Here is a 19,936-nt window from a genome sequence, read left to right as displayed (position 1 = left end):
GCAGTTCTGACATACACATGGATGCAGAAATTATCCTTGCCCTTTACTCCCCAAATTTCAAAGGCTTTGTATAAACAGCTCTCTCATCCAATTGCAGAGTCCTTCCATTCTGCAGACAGAGACCGAGATGCAAGTGGGATCATTCAAAATCCCAGGTTCTTAGAGCCTAGCAGAAACCAGGGGCCTTGTAGCAGAGGCTGAACACAAATTTCAGTGAAATCAAGCATTGTGGAGAATATAGTGCCTCTTTCAAAACTGGCTGTGGTCAATTTGATTAACAAGTGCTATAAAGTATGAGAAATGGAGGGCATTTTACCCCGATGAATACCTTAATCCTCCTTAGTGAAAGAGGAAGCAAATCCAGGCAATACCAATTCACAGAATTACTGAGAAGAAACTGAAAGTCCATCAGGAAAACCATTGACACAAGATAGGTGTGCCCATTTTCTTTTGTTTAGAAGCATGGAATCTATTTCCTGGTAATTGTCCAAATAAAGTGAGCATTCTGATTCTGTACCTCTTGCTGGGTAGGGGAAAAAAAAATTGAAATAGGCTTTTGCTGTTTTTTTAACCATAGATTTTATGTAGTAGGCACTTCTAATGCTTCTGGGGGAAAAAATATTTTTTTTTCTAGATCTCTCTCCAAACATTTTTGCAGAACCCTCTTGGTTGGGAGCACCTTTTGTTTTTTATCTGTGCTCCATTCCCCTCCCCTCCCCCCTCCTCCCACCCCACCACTCTCCATGGCCCAGTGTCTCCCAGGTAGCCTTCCAAAATTGCAAGGTACCCTGGAGCTGTAAGGGCTCTGAAAAATGAAGACAGCATCACCCCAGGCTCACTTTTGTTTCCAGCATTCACGTATTTGGGGTTTTTTCCTTCCCTTTGCCAGTGTTTTCTTTTCACTGTCTTCAAAGTCCTGTCCAGATACCTGTCCACACAGTCCAAGCTCAAGAACTAAAGCTGACTGGACGCCTGGAGCCTCAATTCCTTCATCAGGAGAATGGGGGAAATGACAGATGGGGGCACAGGGTTTGGGAAGTGTCTGGTGCATAGTAATGAGTCAGTAATTGTGGTTATTATTATTATTCTTATTTTTACAGCTTGTTTTCATGCTGCTTGTAACTCATGGCCTCCCTTTGGCTAAGCCTCCTATCCCGGTCCCTGCTTCAGGAGAGTAGTAGCACTGCTGTCTACCTTTGCTGACCGAGACGGGGAGGTGGGGGAGTTTTAAGCTGGAAAGCGATCTTTACATCATTTAATGTACATTTCCCCACCCACTGTTGAAAAGAGGAGCCTGAAAAGGCTTATAGTGAAATGTGACTCCATGTCAGCTGTCTGGTTGTAAACATTCAAAGGCTAGAAGCAAAAAGGTGAGTGTTTTGTGCCCATTTTATAGATAAAGGAACTGAGGTTTGGTGATTGGCCCCCATCACATAGTGTTTAACTAATGCTTAGCGCAGGGGTTTGGATTTGGCGCCAGTCCCAGGCTGGCGGACGATGCGCAGATGCACAGATAATGGTTGGTTACGCGGGTGCGTCCCGCGCATGCGCACGTGCGTCAGGTGGCCTTTCTCCTCGCAGGCTCCAGATGCTGGAGGCCATCTGCAAGCACTGGGAGGGGCCCGTCAGCCTGGCACTCTACCTGTCGGACGCCGAGGCCCAGCAGTTCCTCCGCTACGCACAGGGCTCCGAGGTGCTCATGGGCCGCCACAACGTGGCCTACCACATCGTGTACAAGGAGGGCCAGTTCTACCCTGTGAACCTGCTGCGCAACGTGGCCATGAAGCACGTGGGCACGCCCTACATGTTCCTGTCCGACATCGACTTCCTGCCCATGTACGGACTCTATGAGTACCTCAGGTGAGGACGCGCGGGGTGCGGGCTCCAATGCCCCTCTGAATGGGGCGGCTGGAACACAGAAGGGGATGGGAACTACCTAAATCCACCCAGGGATACGGCCTCTGACTGCCTGACTATTGGCTTGAAATCCCAGGTTACCTCATGAAATGTTCGAGGCAGAGCTTGGTCTAGGAAGCATCTCTTGTCTCCCAGTCTAATGCTCTGTCTATAGCTTTCATGAAAACATCCCTCTTCTAATTTTGGATCAGACAGCCTTCATCTAAGCATTCTAGTAAGATCACTGCCTATTCTGTAAAACAAATCAAAGTGGTAGTGATGGCTAACATGTATTGAAGTGCTCGCTGAGTGCCTGGCACAGTTCTGAATGCCTGACAAGTGGGATTTCATTCCCTCCCCTTGCAATCCTTGCCACAGGTACCATTATTAATCTTTGTTTTCCCAGTGGGAGACTGAGGGACTGAGATGGTATGTGGGGCTGCATACCTACGAAAGTGGGAGCTGAGGGCAGCTGGCCTGACCCCGGGGTCATGTACTGACCATTGCTGCTGCCTTGGTAGCTGTGACTCCCTTCCAGCCCTCCCAACGTGGAGGGCAGGTGTCCAGCAGCTGGAGAAAGCTCTTGGCTTGTGAGAGGCATAGATGGCTGTGTGGGGAGTGGCATTTGTTACGGAATAACAAACCATCTGAAGTGGAAGGGACTGTAGAATCCACCTAGCCTGAAAGTCCCTAAGCAAGCAAACTGAAGTCACAACATATAACTGGTCAAAGTTTGTTTTAACCCTTTATCCCTGTCATATGTCAGCATGAGTTACCTCTGTTCCTGAATGCCTTCCTGATCCAGGTACCATGAGGGGTGGTTTGCATATATTGTCCTGCTAGATCCATACATCAAGTTTAAAAGACAGATATGGTTACACTCTCCCTGTTATCGTGGTGAACAGGGAGGCTCAGGAAGTCAAGGTATCCTGCTCAGGTACACGTGGGCTGCTTCAGGATTTGAACCAACATCTTTCAGACCCCAGCTCTACAGCCTGCCCACTTCATACTTGTCTGGCTGCTCTGTGGCTTATGACTGTGCCTAACGGAGCAGGATCAGAATTCTTTCTCGCCTGGACTCTGGCCCTCCCTACTTCCCTCCGTCATGTGTACCTGTCTGTCTCTCAGTCTTACAGTCTTAAAAGAACTCTCCCAAGAGTCTTTAAACCTTTGGTCCTGAAGCCAGAGTATGTGTTTGATGTGAGCACATCCGTTCCCCACCCCCCAACCCCCACCCTGCTCTCGAGAGCAGGGGAAGGCAGCCAGTGTTCTCTGTCCACTTTCTGAATTGAGTTTCCATCCAGGCTTATCTTGGGATGTTTCTCCCCTCTGAGCAGGTGGAGTCCCTTCCAGCCTGTCTTGGTTAAGAATCACAGATGAATGACCTCAAGGCAACACCCCTCAGTCAGGCAGGGTGGGAGGTGTCTTCCCAGAACACGTGGGCAGTGGCACTGAGCACCATGAACCCACGACCCTGCAGGGGCTTCAGGAATGGAGCTGTCCTCTGGTTCCCGCTGGGCCTTGGGATCTCTGTGGGTGGAGTGAGGGCGCCCCCGCGTGGCAAGACCATGCTTTCAGCCCCTGATTCTTGTGAATCCTGAGACCTCAGCTGCTTGCAGGTTGGTGACAGACTCTGGGTGCACTGGGTAGGGTTTCCAAGCGAACAGGTGGTGGTGGGGAAATCTGAGCTCCACCTGCCAGAGAGAGGCTTCGGGACTGGGCCACAGCCCACCCTGCACCCTCTGAGGCTCTTGTTCAGGAGCACCTGTGGAGACTGCCTTCCAGCTGGTTGAAAGGTAAACTGGCCCCATCTTAAAAGTCTGGTCTCTGCTCTCCCATCCAAAGACTGTTTTATTATTTTGCCTCATGGTCCTCGTCATTTGAAAAACATTACACGTGAACAGACTGTTCAGAATGTGTTTTATCTTCCTGTGTTTTATTGATCAAAGACATCAATCATTGCTAATCATGACCTTACCCAATGTGATATAACTGGTATTGCCCATTAATTAGCACTTTCTTACTGCAGAGCGACCTGAAGTTTCTGCTGGCCTGTAGCCACATCAGAGGAACATGTGTGGCTTCCCGTGTGCATTTTGAAATATTGCAAATTGCCCCTAAAAGCCCATTCCTTTCTTCACAGGCCAAGACCCTGAGCCGAGAATAACTGCTCCTATCCAGTGCTTTTTAATTATTTTTAATTGGAGAATAATTGCTTTACAATGTTGTGTTGGTTTCTGCCATACAGTAACATGAAGCAGCCTTAAGTATTCATGTCTCCTCCCTCTTGAACCTTCTCCCCACCCCATCCCGCCACTCTAGGTTGTCACAGAACACAGCATTAATTTCCCTGTGTTATACAGCAGCTTCCCACTAGCTATCTGTTTTACATGATAATGTATATATTTCAATGCTACTTTCTCAATTCGTCCCACCCTCTCTTTCCCCCACTGTGTCTGCATGTCTGTTCTCTGTTTGTATCTGTATTCCTGCCCTGCAGATAGGTTTATCAGTACCATTTTCCTAGATTCCATATATATGTATTAATATACGATATTTGTTTTTCTCTTTCTGACTTCACTCTAACAGGCTCTGGGTTTATCCACCTCACTGGAACTGACTCAAATGTGTCCCTTTTTATGGCTGAGTAATATTCTGTTGTATATAGGTACCACAACTTCTTTATCCGTTCATCTGTCAATTCGTCCAGCCTCTTTTAGTGCACACGTGAAGAGAGACCAGAGAAGCGAAGTGACTTCCCATCTAGGGTGAAAAGATAGTGGGACTTCCTTGACTTTTCTTCTCCTCCATCCAGAGTCTCCATTCATTGAATAACCACGACAAGGTACCTTAGGGCCCCCATATTTGTGACCCACACAGATAGGATCTGTGAATCCCATAGCTTTAGACCAACAGGAATGATGGTTGATTAAAGACAGACTCTTTAGGTACCCTGATGGGTGTGTCCTGTCCCAGGGTTGTCAGCTGACCTGGGGTGGAGGCAGTATAGGACGGATGTCCTACTGAGTTCGACCTAAATGGAGGCTTGAAGAATGAGCTGGAGTTCACCAGGGGAGGGGTGATGTTCCAGGTGGAGAGAGAGAGAGATCCATTCTGGAGAGGCAGGGTGGTTAGAGCCCTGATGGGGAGAACAGCAAGAGCTGATGTGGCCAGAAATGTAAGCCAGGGTGGGTCCTGCAGGACTTCTCAAAATATGCTAAGGAGTTTATGAGCAGGGGTGGAGGGACAGTGGAAAAACACTGAGAGCATGGCATGACTAGATGTCCATTTAAGGAAGATCATTTTCATTGCATCAGGAAAGGATCATAGTCAGGGCAAGAGAAGATAAGTTAAGGGACGACTGCATTCATTCTGGTGAGAGATGAAGGCCAGCAAAGGGATCAGAAGTAGCAGCAGAGACAGGTAGATGGACCAGAGAGCAGTTCTGCAGCTGAAATCAAGAACTGTCTGCAAAGGTGGCTGGACTTTAGAAGGCAAGACAGGGAACCTCTTTCAAATGTTGCCACCCAAGACTTCCTCTGCAAAAGTCTGTACCTGGAAGTCCTGCCTGCTTTGGTCTGTTTCTCGTACTGGCCCCCTCTTGATCTGCTGTGCCTATGTCCTTGGGCTGAGCAGGATGTCATTGAATTTGAGTGTTACAGTGGATGAGGCCTGCGAGGTGACCCTGGCTCCAGCTTGCGCCCTGTGCCATAAGTAACTGTGTGACTTGCAACAGTTCAGTTTTTTTCAGCCTGTTTCCTCATTGTGAAATGAAGAAACAGGCATATCAGGAGTCGCAAATACAGATGCCCGCTGGGGCCAGGACCTTGGCCTAAAGGAACCAAGGGTGGTGAGCATGATTCATTGCTAGGGAGACAGGAGTCCCCATCTCAGGCAGCTGCCATCTGTGCACTCCGATGTGGAATTCACTGGTGAGGGTAGAGGTCAGGCATAAGGTCTTTATATTTTGCAAGAGGAATGAGAAATCTGGATTTTCATGTTTTAATTTCTAGCGTTGACAACTAATTTAAAAAAAAAAACTGAAACACTCTTGAGTCAGACCAAACATGTCTTCAGGATGAATAGAACCTTCTTACCTCCAAAGACCACCAGTTTGTGACCTCTGACCTTTTAAAAAAATTTTATTGACGCATAGTTGATTTACATTGTTGTGCTAGTTTCTGCTGTACAGCAAAATGATTCAGTTATATTTCTTTTTTAGGGTCTTTTCTCATATAGTTTATTACAGTATATTGGGCAGAGTGCCGGTCATCTACCTTAGACATAGTAGTGTACATGTGTTCAACCCATGTTCCTGATTTACACCTCCCCACCCATGTCTCCCCTTCAGTAACCATAAGTTTGTTTTCAATATAAGTCTGCTTCTGTTTTGTAAATAAGTTCATCTGTATCTTTTTTAAAAATTAGATTCCACATATGACTGATATATATTTGTCTTTCTCTTTCTGACTTGCTTCACTTACTATGTAATCTCTAGGTCAAGCCATGTTGCTGCAAATGGCATTATTTCATCCTTTTTATAGCTGAGTAATACTCCATTGTATATATGTGTGTACCACATCTTCTTTATCCATTCCTCTCTTGATGGACACTTAGGTTGTTCCCATGTCTTGGCTGCTGTTAATAGTGCCGCTGTGAGCATAGGGGTGTGTGTATCCTTTAGGATCATGTTTTTTCCAGATGTGTGCCCCAGAGTGGGATTCTGGATCCTATGGTAAGTCTACTGTAAGGGTTTTAAGGAGCCTCCATACTGTTCTCCATTAGTAGTTGTACCAATTTACATTCCCACCAGCAGTGTAGGAGGGCTCCCTTTTCTCCACACACTCTCCAGCATTTATTGTTTGTAGACTTTTTGATAATGGCTGTTCTGACCATTGTGAGGTGATACCTGATGGTAGCTTTGATTTGCACTTCTCTGGTAATTAATGATGTTGAGCATCTTTTCCTGTTCTTTTTTGGCCATCTTTATGTCTTCTTTGGAGAATGTCTTTAGATCTACCCATTTTTTTTTTTTATTCCATTGGGGTTTTGTTTTGTTTTTTACATAGAGTTGCATGAGCTATTTGTAAATTTTGGTGATTAATCCCTTGTCAGTGTGACCTCTGATCTTGATCATCCCTAGGAATTAAAATTTTGAGAAATGGTAAGGAATATGATTGTATCAGAATAAGTCCCAAATCAGCACGCAGTCCTTTTCATGTGAAGATAACCATATTGACTTGCCGTAGGCTTAAGGAAAATTTTTTCCAGTGAGCGGGATAGACTTGTTCCTGATCCAAACACTAAAAGTGGATATGTTCGTGACCAGCATTATATAGCATTGGTTTGGGATGAGGTTCAGGGCACAGTTTGCCATGGCAGCTGTGAGCCCCAACAACACCCCCAAAGATTGACTTCTTCAACGTGGATATCCAACAAAATACTCTACCCAAGCCTTGTTAAAGCATTACTGCTAAAAATGATGATAGTTGCCACTTACTGAACCCTTACCAGCTACCAGCATCCCTGCCAGCTGCTTTGTATAAATTTCCTCTACTCTTCAACACTTCTTTATGAGGTAAGTGTTATAACGGGTGACCAAAATGATGCCCAGGGAGGTTAACTCTTTCTGTCCAGGAGAAAGGTAGATAGCCCTACACTAGGCTGCTCGGTAAATGGAAGCAGCTATATTCCCCCTTGAAACTCAGTATACCAGAGCAGTCTGATTGGCAGTCTTTTGATCAGACCCCCAAATACTTACCCATATCACCTTTTTTGGGGGGAGGGGGGTTATTTGATTACCAAAAAAAGGTCAGCATCCTAGCTCTCCAGCAGTTGCTTAGTAACCAGCTAACATTACAGCAAAAACAAACAGATCAATTGGGAAATAATGAAATGGGCTCTATGCATAGACATAGCTGCAGAGTTTCACTGAAATCTCTCTCCCACCCCCTCCACCTGTTTCTTCTAAAAATCGAGCATGGAGATGTGTGGCTTTCACTCCTGATTTCAGAAATGTCAAGTGAAATTCCACAGGCATGGTGGAAGTCACGCAGACCTGCCTTGGAACCCAGGTTCTGCTGTGCTCATCAAGGATGTGCCTTGGGGCTGCTTGTTTCATCTCCCCAATCCCGTTTCCTCAGTTAGTAAAGGGGCTAATAATAGCTTTGTGGGGGCTCTAGTAGGCGTTCAACAGGAGTTAATTGTCTGTGTTTTGGCCCATTGTCAGCACACGGAACTGAATGTCTCTGCCAGGCCCCCACCCAGAACCCCCACTCTTGCAAACTCTGCTGCCTTCAGTACAGCCTGGCAACTTAGTGTAACGATCTCGTTTTTTGAGAAATGAGAAACTATGTACTCATACTCATTCACTCTTAAAACTATTGAGTGAGCACCTGCTATACACTCGGCGGCAGGCAGCACTGTGGCTGTGCTGTCCCTGGAGTCACTCAGACCTGCATTTCGACACTGAGCACATTCTACCCTACATTCACTGAACCTTCCGAAAGGTACCTAACCTCTCAAGCTTTCTATGAGTGGGGACCATAAGATTTCTTCACACTTAAGGTTCTGGGAGGATTAAGTGGAGTAATAGTTGGGAAGCACATGGCTGAAATGTTCTACACTGCACAGGTGTGGTGGTGCATCTGCATGACCAGGCCCTGTTCTAGGCACTCGGGCTGTCGCAGTGCATGGGACAGGCCAGGTTCCTATCCATACAGGGGCTGCGCTCTAGAGGGCGCTCCAGCTGTGGGCACTGCCACTACTCTTAGCAACACAGGTACAGAGATACATATACAGGAGCTGAGACCCACAAGATGACGACCCAGTGTGGGTGGGTAGGGCGGCCTTGAAAGTAGTTCAGGCATGAAGGACTAGTTGGTAAACAGGCATGGAATGTCTTGGCATGTTTGAGGAATGTTGCAGAATAGCCGGAGCTCAGACAGCTCCATCAGCTGGCACTTCCCACGTCCATAAGACTGGGGCAGGTTTCTCACCTCTTTCCCTCACCCAGCAGAATCCTCATCTTTGTTCAGTGCTTATAGTTTTAAACCTCTCTGCTGTGCTTTTTTTTTGCCAATGTTGCCTTGCTCCCCAGGGAACAGACCTGCCCCATTGGTCGAGACTATATATCCTGGCTGTACAGGAGTGACAAATTCCACTTTTATTGTGTCCTCTGCAGGGTGGTGTCTCACCATCCTCCCCCATCACAAGTCCCCTGGCCCGTGATGGCTGCTCTGTCAGCACCGGTTGAATGAGGGTAGACAGGTGAACAAGGGGCCAGGAACAGGTGGTACCACACGAGGCCAACTGGCTACTTGATGAGGGACATGACCAGGTGGCGTTTCCTTGTGTTCGTCATTGTTTCTGCAACAGGGAACATTTGTTGAGCACGTAGTATAGGCCAAGCACCGTGGCAAGCAACGTCTGCATGTGTTTTGTCATTTAACCTCATCACAGTTCATTTAACAGATGAAGACACCTGGGGGATATCACACACCCACAGGCACAGCACTACTAAGAAGAAAACTCACTTAGCCTGGGTTAATCCAAAGGCATTCTGTGCTTAACCTGCTTTTTTTTTTTTTTTAATTGAAATATAGTTTATTTACAATGTTGTGTTAATTTCTGTTCTATGGCAGTGATTCAGCTATACATATATATACAGTATGTATCCTCTTCAGTTTTGGTTTATCGTAGGATATTGTATATAGCTCCCTGTGCTTATAGTAGGACCATGTTGTTTATCCATTCTATGTATTAATATAGTAATTTGCATCTGCTAATGCCAAACTCCCACTCCATCCCTCCCCAGCCCCTTGACAACCACAACTCTGTTTTCTATGTCTGTGAGATTGTCTTGCAATAAATTCATCTGTGGCATATTTTAGATTCCACATATAAGTGATGAAAATGTTAGCTGCTCAGTCGTGTCTGACACTTTACAACCCCGTGGACTGTAGCCTGCCAGACTCCTCTAATCCATGGAATTCTCCGGGCAGTCTTCCCAACCCTCGGATCGAACCCAGGTCTCCTGCATTGCAGGCAGATTCCTTGCCGTGTGAGCCACTAGGGAAGCCCGATGTAAGTGATACCATATGGTATTTGTCTTTCTCTTGCTGGCTTACTTATATGATAATCTCTAGGTCCATCCGTGTTGCTGTAAACGGGCATTATTTCATTTTTAATGGCTAATATTCCATTGTCTATATCACATCTTCTTCATCCACTCATCTGTCGGTGGACATTTAGGTTGTTTCCATGTCTTGGCTGCAGTTAACATAGGGTTGCCTGTACCCTTTTTGAGTTTTGTCTGGATATATGCCCAGGAGTAGGATTGTCAGATCATGTGGCAAGTCTATTTTTAGTATTTTTGAGGAGCCTCTATACCTTTTTCCATAATGGCTGCATCCACTTACATTCCCACCAACAGTGTAGGAGAGTTCCCTTTTCTCCACACCTTCTCCAGCATTTATGGTCTGTAGACTTTGATGATGGCCATTCTGACTGGTGTGAAGTGATACCCCATTATAGTTTTGATTTGCATTTCTCTAATAATTAGAAATATTGAGCATCTTTCCATGGCCTGTTGGCCATCTGTATGTCTTCTTTGGAGAAATGTCTGATGAGTATTTCTGTCCACTTTTTGATTGGATTGTTTGCATATTTTGGAAATTAGGTTGTATTGTTTACAAATGCTTTCTCTCCATAGTTGTTTTTTAGTTTTGCTTTTGCTTTCCTTTACTGTTGTGCTTAACCTATTTGTGGGTCCAAATGCCTGATGGGCCCATCTCTGCCATCATCGTGACAGCCGTGATCACCCTCAGCTTGTAGTTATCAAGTGCCTTCTATGCATTGAAGAAATGTCTCTGCTTCTACATGAGATGACCCATTTAATCTGTAGAGAACTCCCCTGACCAGGTCCTGATACTAGCTCCAGCTCAGAGAGGATAAAACAGTGGCACAAAGATGTAAGTTGCTGGAGAGTAAGAGCAGGTGAGTGTCCATGTAGGGCCTGAATCTGCGCAGGCTGCCCTCCAAACTTTGAAGCTCTTGACAGCCCCCCCACTGACCTCTGGCTCACAGCTAACCCAGGACAGCACACAGAAAGCACCCTTGTTCCTTCAGCCATAATTGCTAACAGGTAGGAATGAATAAGGATGTTGAGCCGGACATGAGACACTGACTAGAGTCCCTGGCAGAGATCCGGGTGCAAGCAACAGTAGCTTTTCTTTCTTTTCTGCCCCTCCCTCCCTGATATAACTTCACCTGGATATGTTAACACCGCCAATTCAGAAACCGCCCAGTCTTGCTGCCCCCCATCCCAGCCTTCAGAGGGCTCTGCCATCTCTGTCTGTGTTCCTGATGTGCCTTACAGCTCCATTCCCTGTAGTCAGTCTTGCCTCCCTCATTTGCAAGGCCTTGATGTTGTCCCCACATTCCTCCTGGAAGCCTGTCTGCTGGGAATTTATTTCCTAGGCAACTGGAATAGAATCTGAGGAAAACCATATTACCTGGCTGCCCGAGCAGGGGTGTGAAGCAAGGCCTGGGGTGGGCTGTGCCCAGGTCAGCCTCCATAGTTATCACACTAATGAGCAGCACACCCAGCCCAGAGGTAGGCTGCTAAGTTCTACCTGAGAGGTGTTATTCAGATGATCTCTCGTTGCTCTAGTGGAGGCCAAGCTTCTTTCGGGTCCTCTTGAAGCTAGGCAGTGTGAGGGGTGTGGGGCAGCTGGAGACAGGGGGGCTTCTCAGAGCTACACACACGCTTTTCTGTGGCCATGTTAACCCTGCTGCTTCTCACCATCTGCCAGCTTGCTCACTGGTTCGTTTGCACTGTACCCACACAGTTCCAGGAATAAGCAGAAATCAGAGAAATACGGGGGCATTTCAGACATGTCTCAGCCTCCTCTTCAAGTAGGGATCACCCCAGCTGTGCCCATCAACTCCTCGTGAGCCTCCCAGGAGGATATGAGGGTGCAAGCAATCCCTGCAGACTGGAGGATATACAGGCACCCTCCATGCACCAGGAGTTGTGCTAGGTGCTTGACAAATCTGATTGTTTTTATCACAAACATTACCATTTTTTAAACGCAGAAGATAAACTTGATCAAAAGCCCCATGTGGCAGAACTACAATTGCCATCCGGCCCTGTCCTGTCCAAGGGCCTTCTTCACAGTACTATCTATCTGTCACGTAAGATAACCGCAGATTGATTCCTTCATCCCCTGCATATTTATTTAATGCCTGCTGTGTGCCTGGCATGGTGCTGGAGCAAGAAACATAACCATGAGCAAGGCTCATCCCTGACCTCAAGCGTAGCAGAGCTGATGGGTACATGAGCAGGCAGTCCTGTGTGTGACTAACGCTGCCGCCACCCACCGTCCCTGGTGAGCAAAAAAGTCCAGGATGATGCTCAACATTGCTACTTATTAGAAAAATGCATATCAAAGCTACAGTGAGGTATCACCTCACACAAGTCAAAATGGACATCATCAAAAGTCTACAAACAATGCTGGAAATGATGGAGAGAAAATGGAACCCTCTTACATTGTTGGTAGGAATGTAAGTTGGTACAACCATTATGGAGAACAGTATGGGGGTTCCTTGAAAAACTAGAAATAGAATTCTCATATGATCCTTCAATCCCAGTCCTGGGCGTATATCCAGAGAAAACCGTAATTTGAGAAGGTACATGTACCCCAGTGTTCATGTTGGCACTATTTACAATATCCAAGGCATGGAAGCAACCTAAATGTCCATCAACAGAGGAATGGATAAAGATGTGGTACAAATATACAGTAGAATTCTACTCAGCCATTATAAGGAATGAACTACCATTTGCAGCAACATATCTGAAAACTAAAAATGCTACAAATGAACTTATTTACAATATACAAATAGGCTGAGACTTCAAAAACAAACTTATGATTACCAAAGGTAGGGAGGGATACATTAGGAGTTTAGGATTAACATACACACACTTGTTGTTTAGTTCTAAATTGTGTCCAGCTCTTTTTGTGACCCCATGGACTATAGCCCACATTGCTCCTCTGTCCCTAGGATTTCCCAGGCAAGAATACTGGAGTGGGTTGCCATTTCCTTCTCCAGGGGATCTTCCCAACCCAGGGAGCAAACCAGAGTCTTCTGCACTGGCAGGAAAATAAGAAAATCCATAAGGACCTACTGTATAGCACAGGGAACTCAGTATTCTATGAAAATCTATATAGGAAAAGAACCCGAAAAAGAATGGATATTTGTGTAATGGAACCACTCTGCCATACACCTGAAACTAACAACACTGTAAATCAGCTATACTGCAATATGAATTTAAGTCCAGAATGAACTAGTCCATAGAAGATGTAGCTCCCCATCAAGCAGGACACATCAAGACCAACAGAGGTGGTCAGGGGAGGTACAGGGAAGCAAGTTCCTCTAATTGGCTGCTCACAAAGCCTTGAGAGAGTGATGCTGTTCTGGTTTTGGAAGCGGAGGCACACTCCAGCACACATTTCTTTCCCTCCTCCTGTTCCTTTTACTATATAACTTTCCTGTGAGTGAGTCCTGGGAACTTGTATAAGCATCGCTTAGATTCCTTACAACTCAGGTTTCATTAAAAAGCAGGCTCTCTGACATTTGATATCCAAATGTGGGTATCCAAGCTCTGAGAGCTGAGGTCTCGTTCTCTCCTGGCAGCCTGACAGCAGACCCTGTACCTTCAGCCCCATGGTTCCCAGCAGTTTGTCACTTGTCAGCATCAGCCTCAGCCATTCATTGCACCAACACAAGGAAATCACCACAGCCACTTCTGTTAATGGAGTAGAAGCTTTCATGACCAGAGAGTGAGGATTTTCACCCCTACCCAGGGAGTAGGGGCAGCAAGAGCTGTCCAGATGACAACGAGCATCAAGAGGGCTCATGCACAAAGCAGCGAGAGTGGGGGAGAGAGTGGGAGACGGTGTTCTCAAGCTAAGGGCAGAGGGATTGGTCTTCAGCACCAAGTGCAAAGGAAAGGCAAAAATGAGAATGGCAAAATCTGTTGGATTTGACAGTGTGGGGCCATTTCTGACCTTGGCCTGATCCAAGGAGTCAAAAGCAGACTGTAGTAGAGAAACTCGTGGATGGTACAGAAAAGAAAAATCACCAGTGTAGGAAGCTCAGTAAGCCAGGAGGTCGGTGCACGCCTCTGTATCTCCAAATGCTGCCTGCATCCTGGCCTCTGCTCAGTTAGCTGCTACAAGGTGGGATCCCCCCGTGGGGATGCCGTGTAAGGAGCATCAGCATGCAGGCTCCAGCCTCCTGCCATCTCCCTCCATCCCTTTCCTAACCTCTCCCACCAGCTGCCTTGATCCATGAACTCCCACAAGGCTCATTGCTCTAGCTGCCAAGTCACCGCATTAACAGACCTGGTCCATACAGATCCTGTGATTGTTGATCTTTCCAGGTTATTTCTACACTGGTGTAGCCTTGATTCATACAGTACTGATTTCAGCATCTTCATCCTTTGTTAATGATGGTGGTGACCACTAGCTGTGCTTTAAGGCAAATTACTTAGCCTCTCTGAGACTGAATGTTCTCTTCAGTAAACTCGGAACACTAGTACATATGTCACAGGTTGCAGTGATTCAAGGAGTAATGTTGATATAAAGTGCCCGGCACGGGGATTGATACTGAATACATTGAAGAAATACAGGTAATTCTGATAACTGTGTATTCACCACTTACAATATATCAGGCACATTATAAGAAATTCAGTTCCCCTGGGTCCTTTATGCCTCCTTATTTCCAAACTTTGCAGATACCTTGAACCCCCTTCTCCTCCTGACTGGCTGACTCCTGCTTCTTAGAACACAGCTTAATCAATGGCATTTTTCACAGAATTAGAACAAAAAAAATCTTAAAATTTATATGGAAACACAAATGACCCCAAATAGCCAAATGAAGCTAGAGGAATCAGACTCCCAGATTCAGGCTATACAACGAAGCTACGGTATTCAAGACAGTATGGTAGTGACCTAAAAACAGAAATACAGATCAAGAAAAGGATAGTGAGCCCAGAAATAAATCCACACGCTTATGGTCAATAATGCACAATGAAGAAGAGAGAGTCTCTTCAATAAGTGATGCTGGGAAAACTGGACAGCCACCTATAAAAGAATGAAATTAGAACATTCTCTAACACCATACACAAAAATAAACTCAAAATGAATCAAAGACCTAAATGTAAGGCCAGACACTATGAAACATAGGCAGAACACACTTTGACATAAATTGCAGCAGTATCTTTTTTAATCCACTTTCTAGAGTAACAAAAATGAAAATGAAAATAAATGGGACCTAATTAAACTTAAAAGCTTCTTCACAGCAAAGGAAACCATAAACAAAACCAAAAGACAACCCACAGAATGGCAGAAAACATTTGCAAACAAAGTAAGCTACAAAGGACTAATCTCCAAAATACACAAACAGCTCATGCAGCTCTGTGTCAGAAAAAAACAAGCCAATTGAAAAATGAGAACTAAACAGACATTTCGCCAAAGAAGACATACAGATGGCCAACAGGTACATTAAAAGATACTCAACTTCACTAATTACTGGAGAAATAAATGTAGTTTATTATCTATAAACGCCAATCAGGTATCACCTCAAACCCAAAATGGCCATCAGCAGAAAGTCTACAAACAATAAATGCTGGAGAGGGTATGGAGAAAAGGGAACCCTCGTACACTGTTGGTGGGAAGGTAAATTGTTACAACCACTATAGAGAACAGTATAGAGACTCCTTTAAAATCTAAAAATAGAATGACCATATGATCCAGGAATCCCACTCTGGGACATATATCTTGAGAAAACAGTAACTCATAAAAGATATGTGCACCCCAGTGTTCACTGAAGCACTGTTCACAATAGCAGATGACTGGATGAAGATGTGGTGCATATACACATTGGAAGAGTACTCAGCTCTAAAAAGGAATGCAGCAGTGCCTTCTGCAGCAACGTGGATGGACCTAGAGATGATCGTACTAAGTGAAGTCAGTCAGAGACAAATATTACCAGTCATGTGTGGCATCTAATGTTTTCAGAAAGAGATACAAATGAAGTACTTACAGAACAGAAATAGACTTAAAATTATCAAAAACAAACCTGTGATTACCAAAGGGGAAAGGTGGTGGGGAGGGATAAATCAGGAGCTTGAATGAACACACAGACACACTACTAGGTATTATTAATAATTGATAACCAACTCAATATTCCATGATACTCTATGTGAGAAAAAATGATGAAAAAATAATGAACATATGTATAATTGAATCACTTGGCTATACACCTGAAACTGACATTAAAAAATGACTATACTCCAATAAAATTACAATTTTTAACAATGCATCATCCTAACCCATCTGTACATCTTTTAAGGGTAGAGTTTGGTGCATTCATAGTTTTGCAACCATCACCATTATCCATGTCCAGAACTATTTGTACCTTCAGAACTGAAACTCTGTAACCAAACAGTAACTCCCCACTCCCTCTCCCTTCAGTTCAGTTCAGTTGCTCAGTCCTGTCCGACTCTTTACAACCCCATGAATTGCAGCACGCCAGGCCTCCTTGTCCATCACCAACTCCCAGAGTTCACTCAGACTCACGTCCATCAAGTTAGTGATGCCATCCAGCCATCTCATCCTCTGTCGTCCCCTTCTCCTCTTGCCTCCAATCCCTCCCAGCATCAGAGTCTTTGCCAATGAGTCAGCTCTTCGCATGAGGTGGCCAAAGTACTGGAGTTTCAGCTTTAGCATCATTCCTTCCAAAGAAATCCCAGGGCTGATCTCCTTCAGAATGGACTGGTTGGATCTCCTTGCAATCCAAGGGACTCTCAAGAATCTTCTCCAACACCACAGTTCAAAAGCATCAATTCTTCGGCACTCAGCCTTCTTCACAGTCCAACTCTCACATCCATACATGACCACAGGAAAAACCATAGCCTTGACTAGATGAACCTTTGTTGGCAAAGTAATGTCTCTGCTTTTGAATGTGCTATCTAGGTTGGTCATAACTTTCCTTCCAAGGAATAAGCATCTTTTAATTTCATGGCTGCAGTCACCATCTGCAGTGATTTTGGATCCCAAAAAAATAAAGCCTGTCATTGTTTCCACTGTTTCCCCATCTGTTTCCCATGAAGTGATGGGACAAGATGCCATGATCTTCGTTTTCTGAATGTTGAGCTTTAAGCCAACTTTTTCACTCGCCTCTTTCACTTTCATCAAGAGGCTTTTGAGTTCCTCTTCACTTTCTGCCATAAGGGTGGTGTCATCTGCATATCTGAGGTTATTGATATTTCTCCCGGCAATCTTGATTCCAGCTTGTGCTTCTTCCAGCCCAGCGTTTCTCATGATGTACTCTGCATATAAGTTAAATAAGCAGGGTGACAATATACAGCCTTGACATTACTCCTTTTCCTGTTTGGAACCAGTCTGTTGTTCCATGTCCAGTTCTAACTGTTGCTTCCTGACCTGCATACAAATTTCTCAAGAGGCAGGTTAGGTGGTCTGGTATTCCCATCTCTTTCAGAATTTTCCAGTTTATTGTGAACCACACAGTCAGAGGCTTTGGCATAGTCAATAAAGCAGAAATAGATGTTTTTCTGGAACTCTCTTGCTTTTTCCATGATCCAGTGGATGTTGGCAATTTGATCTCTGGTTCCTCTGCCTTTTCTAAAACCAGCTTGAACATCAGGAAGTTCATGGTTCACATATTGCTGATCTTTAATATAGTGATACTTTGTCTCTCTAGGAAAAAAAAAAAAAGAACCCAGCTCAGTGATGAGAGACTCCACACCAGAGACCCTACATTTCTGTGTCCCTCACTCCCTGCTCTTTGGGTTGTCACGACAGAGATTATCATCAATTTGCTCAGTTCTGGACTCTCTTTTCCTGGCTTCATAAATATTCACTAATTAGTGAATATATTATCTTAGCTTTCTTAATAACCAAGCCTGTGAAGTAATTATTCTTACCAAGATAAGGAAACAAAAGCCCAGAGTTAAGAAAATTGCCTGTGATTACACAATTAGTGATATTGAGATAGAATCTGCATCATCCGATATAGAAGATGCTCTTTTTCTCACTGCTCAGTCTCTCTTCAAATCGGCATCCCCTGCGAGACACCCAGCCTTCACGTGTTGAAGATCACTTTAGTTGGCTCCTCTTGAAACATCAGAATATCTGGCCATCTTATGCGGCAGCACCTATATTATGTCAAGGGCTTTGTGATTGATCTCCTGGGAGACACTACAGTCAACTCTCAGCAGCAGAGTGATTTTTTTAATACAGAAAACTGATCCTCTCACCCCTCAGCTCAGAGTTCTCCAGTGGCTTATCTCACTAGTAAAACCCAAGATCTTTGTATGAGTTTCCTGTGGCTGCTGTAAGGATTCTGAGAAGGGTCAGGGTATCTGCAGGGCTGAACAGTCTCTGGGGGGCCCTAGAGGAAAAGCTGTTTTCCTGCTCCCTGGAGGCAAGACCTTTGTCCGCATCACTTCAGTCTCTGCTTCCGTCATCCCGCCTCCTTTTCTGACTCTCACGTGTGTGTGTGTGTGTGTGTGTGTGTGTGTGTGTGTGTGTGTGTGTGTATGTATTATTCGCTCAGTTGTGTCTGACTCTTTGTGACCCCAGGGACTGTAGCCTGCCAGGCTCGTCTGTCCATGGGATTCTCCAGGCAAGAATACTGGAGTGGGTTGCCATTTCCTTCTCTTACCTCCCTCTTACAAAGATCCTCACTGTTACAATGAACCCACCTGAATAATCCAGGATAACCTTCGTATCTCAGCATGCTTAATCACATTTGCAGCATCGCTTTGCCCTGGAAGGTCACATATCTGCAGGTTCCTGGGATTAGGAGGTGGATGGCTTTGGGGGCAGGGGGTTCGTTTGCCCACCACACCTTTCAGTGGCCTGTGAAGCCTGTATAACCTGCAGGAGCCTCTCCAGTCCCCTTTCTGGGTCCTCTCTCTGCTCCTTACTGTGCTTTTGTCAGGTGGGCCTTTGCACTGGCTGTTTCCTTAACCCAGAAAGCTCTTACCCCAGATCACCGTGCGGCGTGCTCCCTCACCTACTCCAGCCTTTTGTTTAAATATCCCCTTCTCTGTGAGGCCTGCCTGGACCACCTTATTTAAAATCACAACCCATTCCCCACCTCTGGCATTCCTAACATCCTCTCCCAGCGCCATTCTCTCTCAGCAGTTCTCACTTTCCAACATACCATACTGTTCACTCTTTGTTCTTCTCATCTGTCCCCTGACCACAAAATGTCAACTCCACGAGGGCAGGGATGTCTGCCTGTTCTGTTTACCAGTGTGGTCCAGGTGTTTGAGCAGCTCCTGGTACAGGGTGCAACAAACCAGGAAATGAACCAATGACAGTGAAATGGGAAGATCCAGGATGGGTGCCAGGCTGTGGACAGGCCAGCATAAAAAGAGGACAGGTGCCCATGCTGATGAGCAGTGCACACCACAGCTTGTCATCTGCCAGGCACAGGCTGAGCACTCGATGCGCACCAGCTCAGTCCTCACCAGCACCCTCTGAGATCAACGTTGGGATCACCATCCCCATCTTACAGACAGAAACTGCAGGACAAAGAGGTTAAGAAGTCAGCTGGGATGCATACCTAAGCCCCCAGCCTCAGAGCCCTCATCTTTACTGCATCAGAACCCACAATGTATCCCTGTTTCTTATTTCTCTGAGACTTTCCCATCATCTCCTCGTGTCAGAAACCTGGGCTGTTTCCTGATGACAGAGGCCTGCCTCTAGGATGGAGGATGGAGTTATAAAGAGAAGGGCTGTGGGTGTGTCGGGGGGTGGGGAGTGGGTATACACGTAGTCAACTACCAGGATCAGTCTTGCAGTTTGGTCATTTTAAGCACCGGGAAACCCATCTACCTACAGTAGAAAGTCTACCCTTTCGTGCTATTATTTGACTTAATGCTGAACCCCACGAAAGCCTACAGTCTCTACCCACCTCCACTCCCTCAACTGGAAACCTTGCT

General features: G+C 45.5%; 1 protein-coding gene across 4 annotated transcripts in view; it reads left to right on the top strand.

Moving 5' to 3' along the window:
- The window catches only part of LARGE1 (LARGE xylosyl- and glucuronyltransferase 1), a 609,947-nt gene that overhangs the window by 576,693 nt on the left and 13,318 nt on the right, over positions 1-19,936 (top strand). For all 4 annotated transcript variants that reach the window (NM_001205588.1, XM_005206780.5, XM_059886204.1 and 1 more), the window contains one exon: positions 1,582-1,860. In NM_001205588.1, the coding sequence (NP_001192517.1) occupies positions 1,582-1,860 (279 nt within the window). The remainder of the gene's footprint in view (positions 1-1,581; positions 1,861-19,936) is intronic.

The sequence above is a fragment of the Bos taurus genome, chromosome 5 (assembly GCF_002263795.3).
Source record: "Bos taurus isolate L1 Dominette 01449 registration number 42190680 breed Hereford chromosome 5, ARS-UCD2.0, whole genome shotgun sequence".
In the NCBI taxonomy this organism is placed as follows: Eukaryota; Metazoa; Chordata; class Mammalia; order Artiodactyla; family Bovidae; genus Bos; species Bos taurus.
Note: the sequence above shows the minus strand (reverse complement) of the source record. Positions and strands in the feature narration are given on the sequence as shown.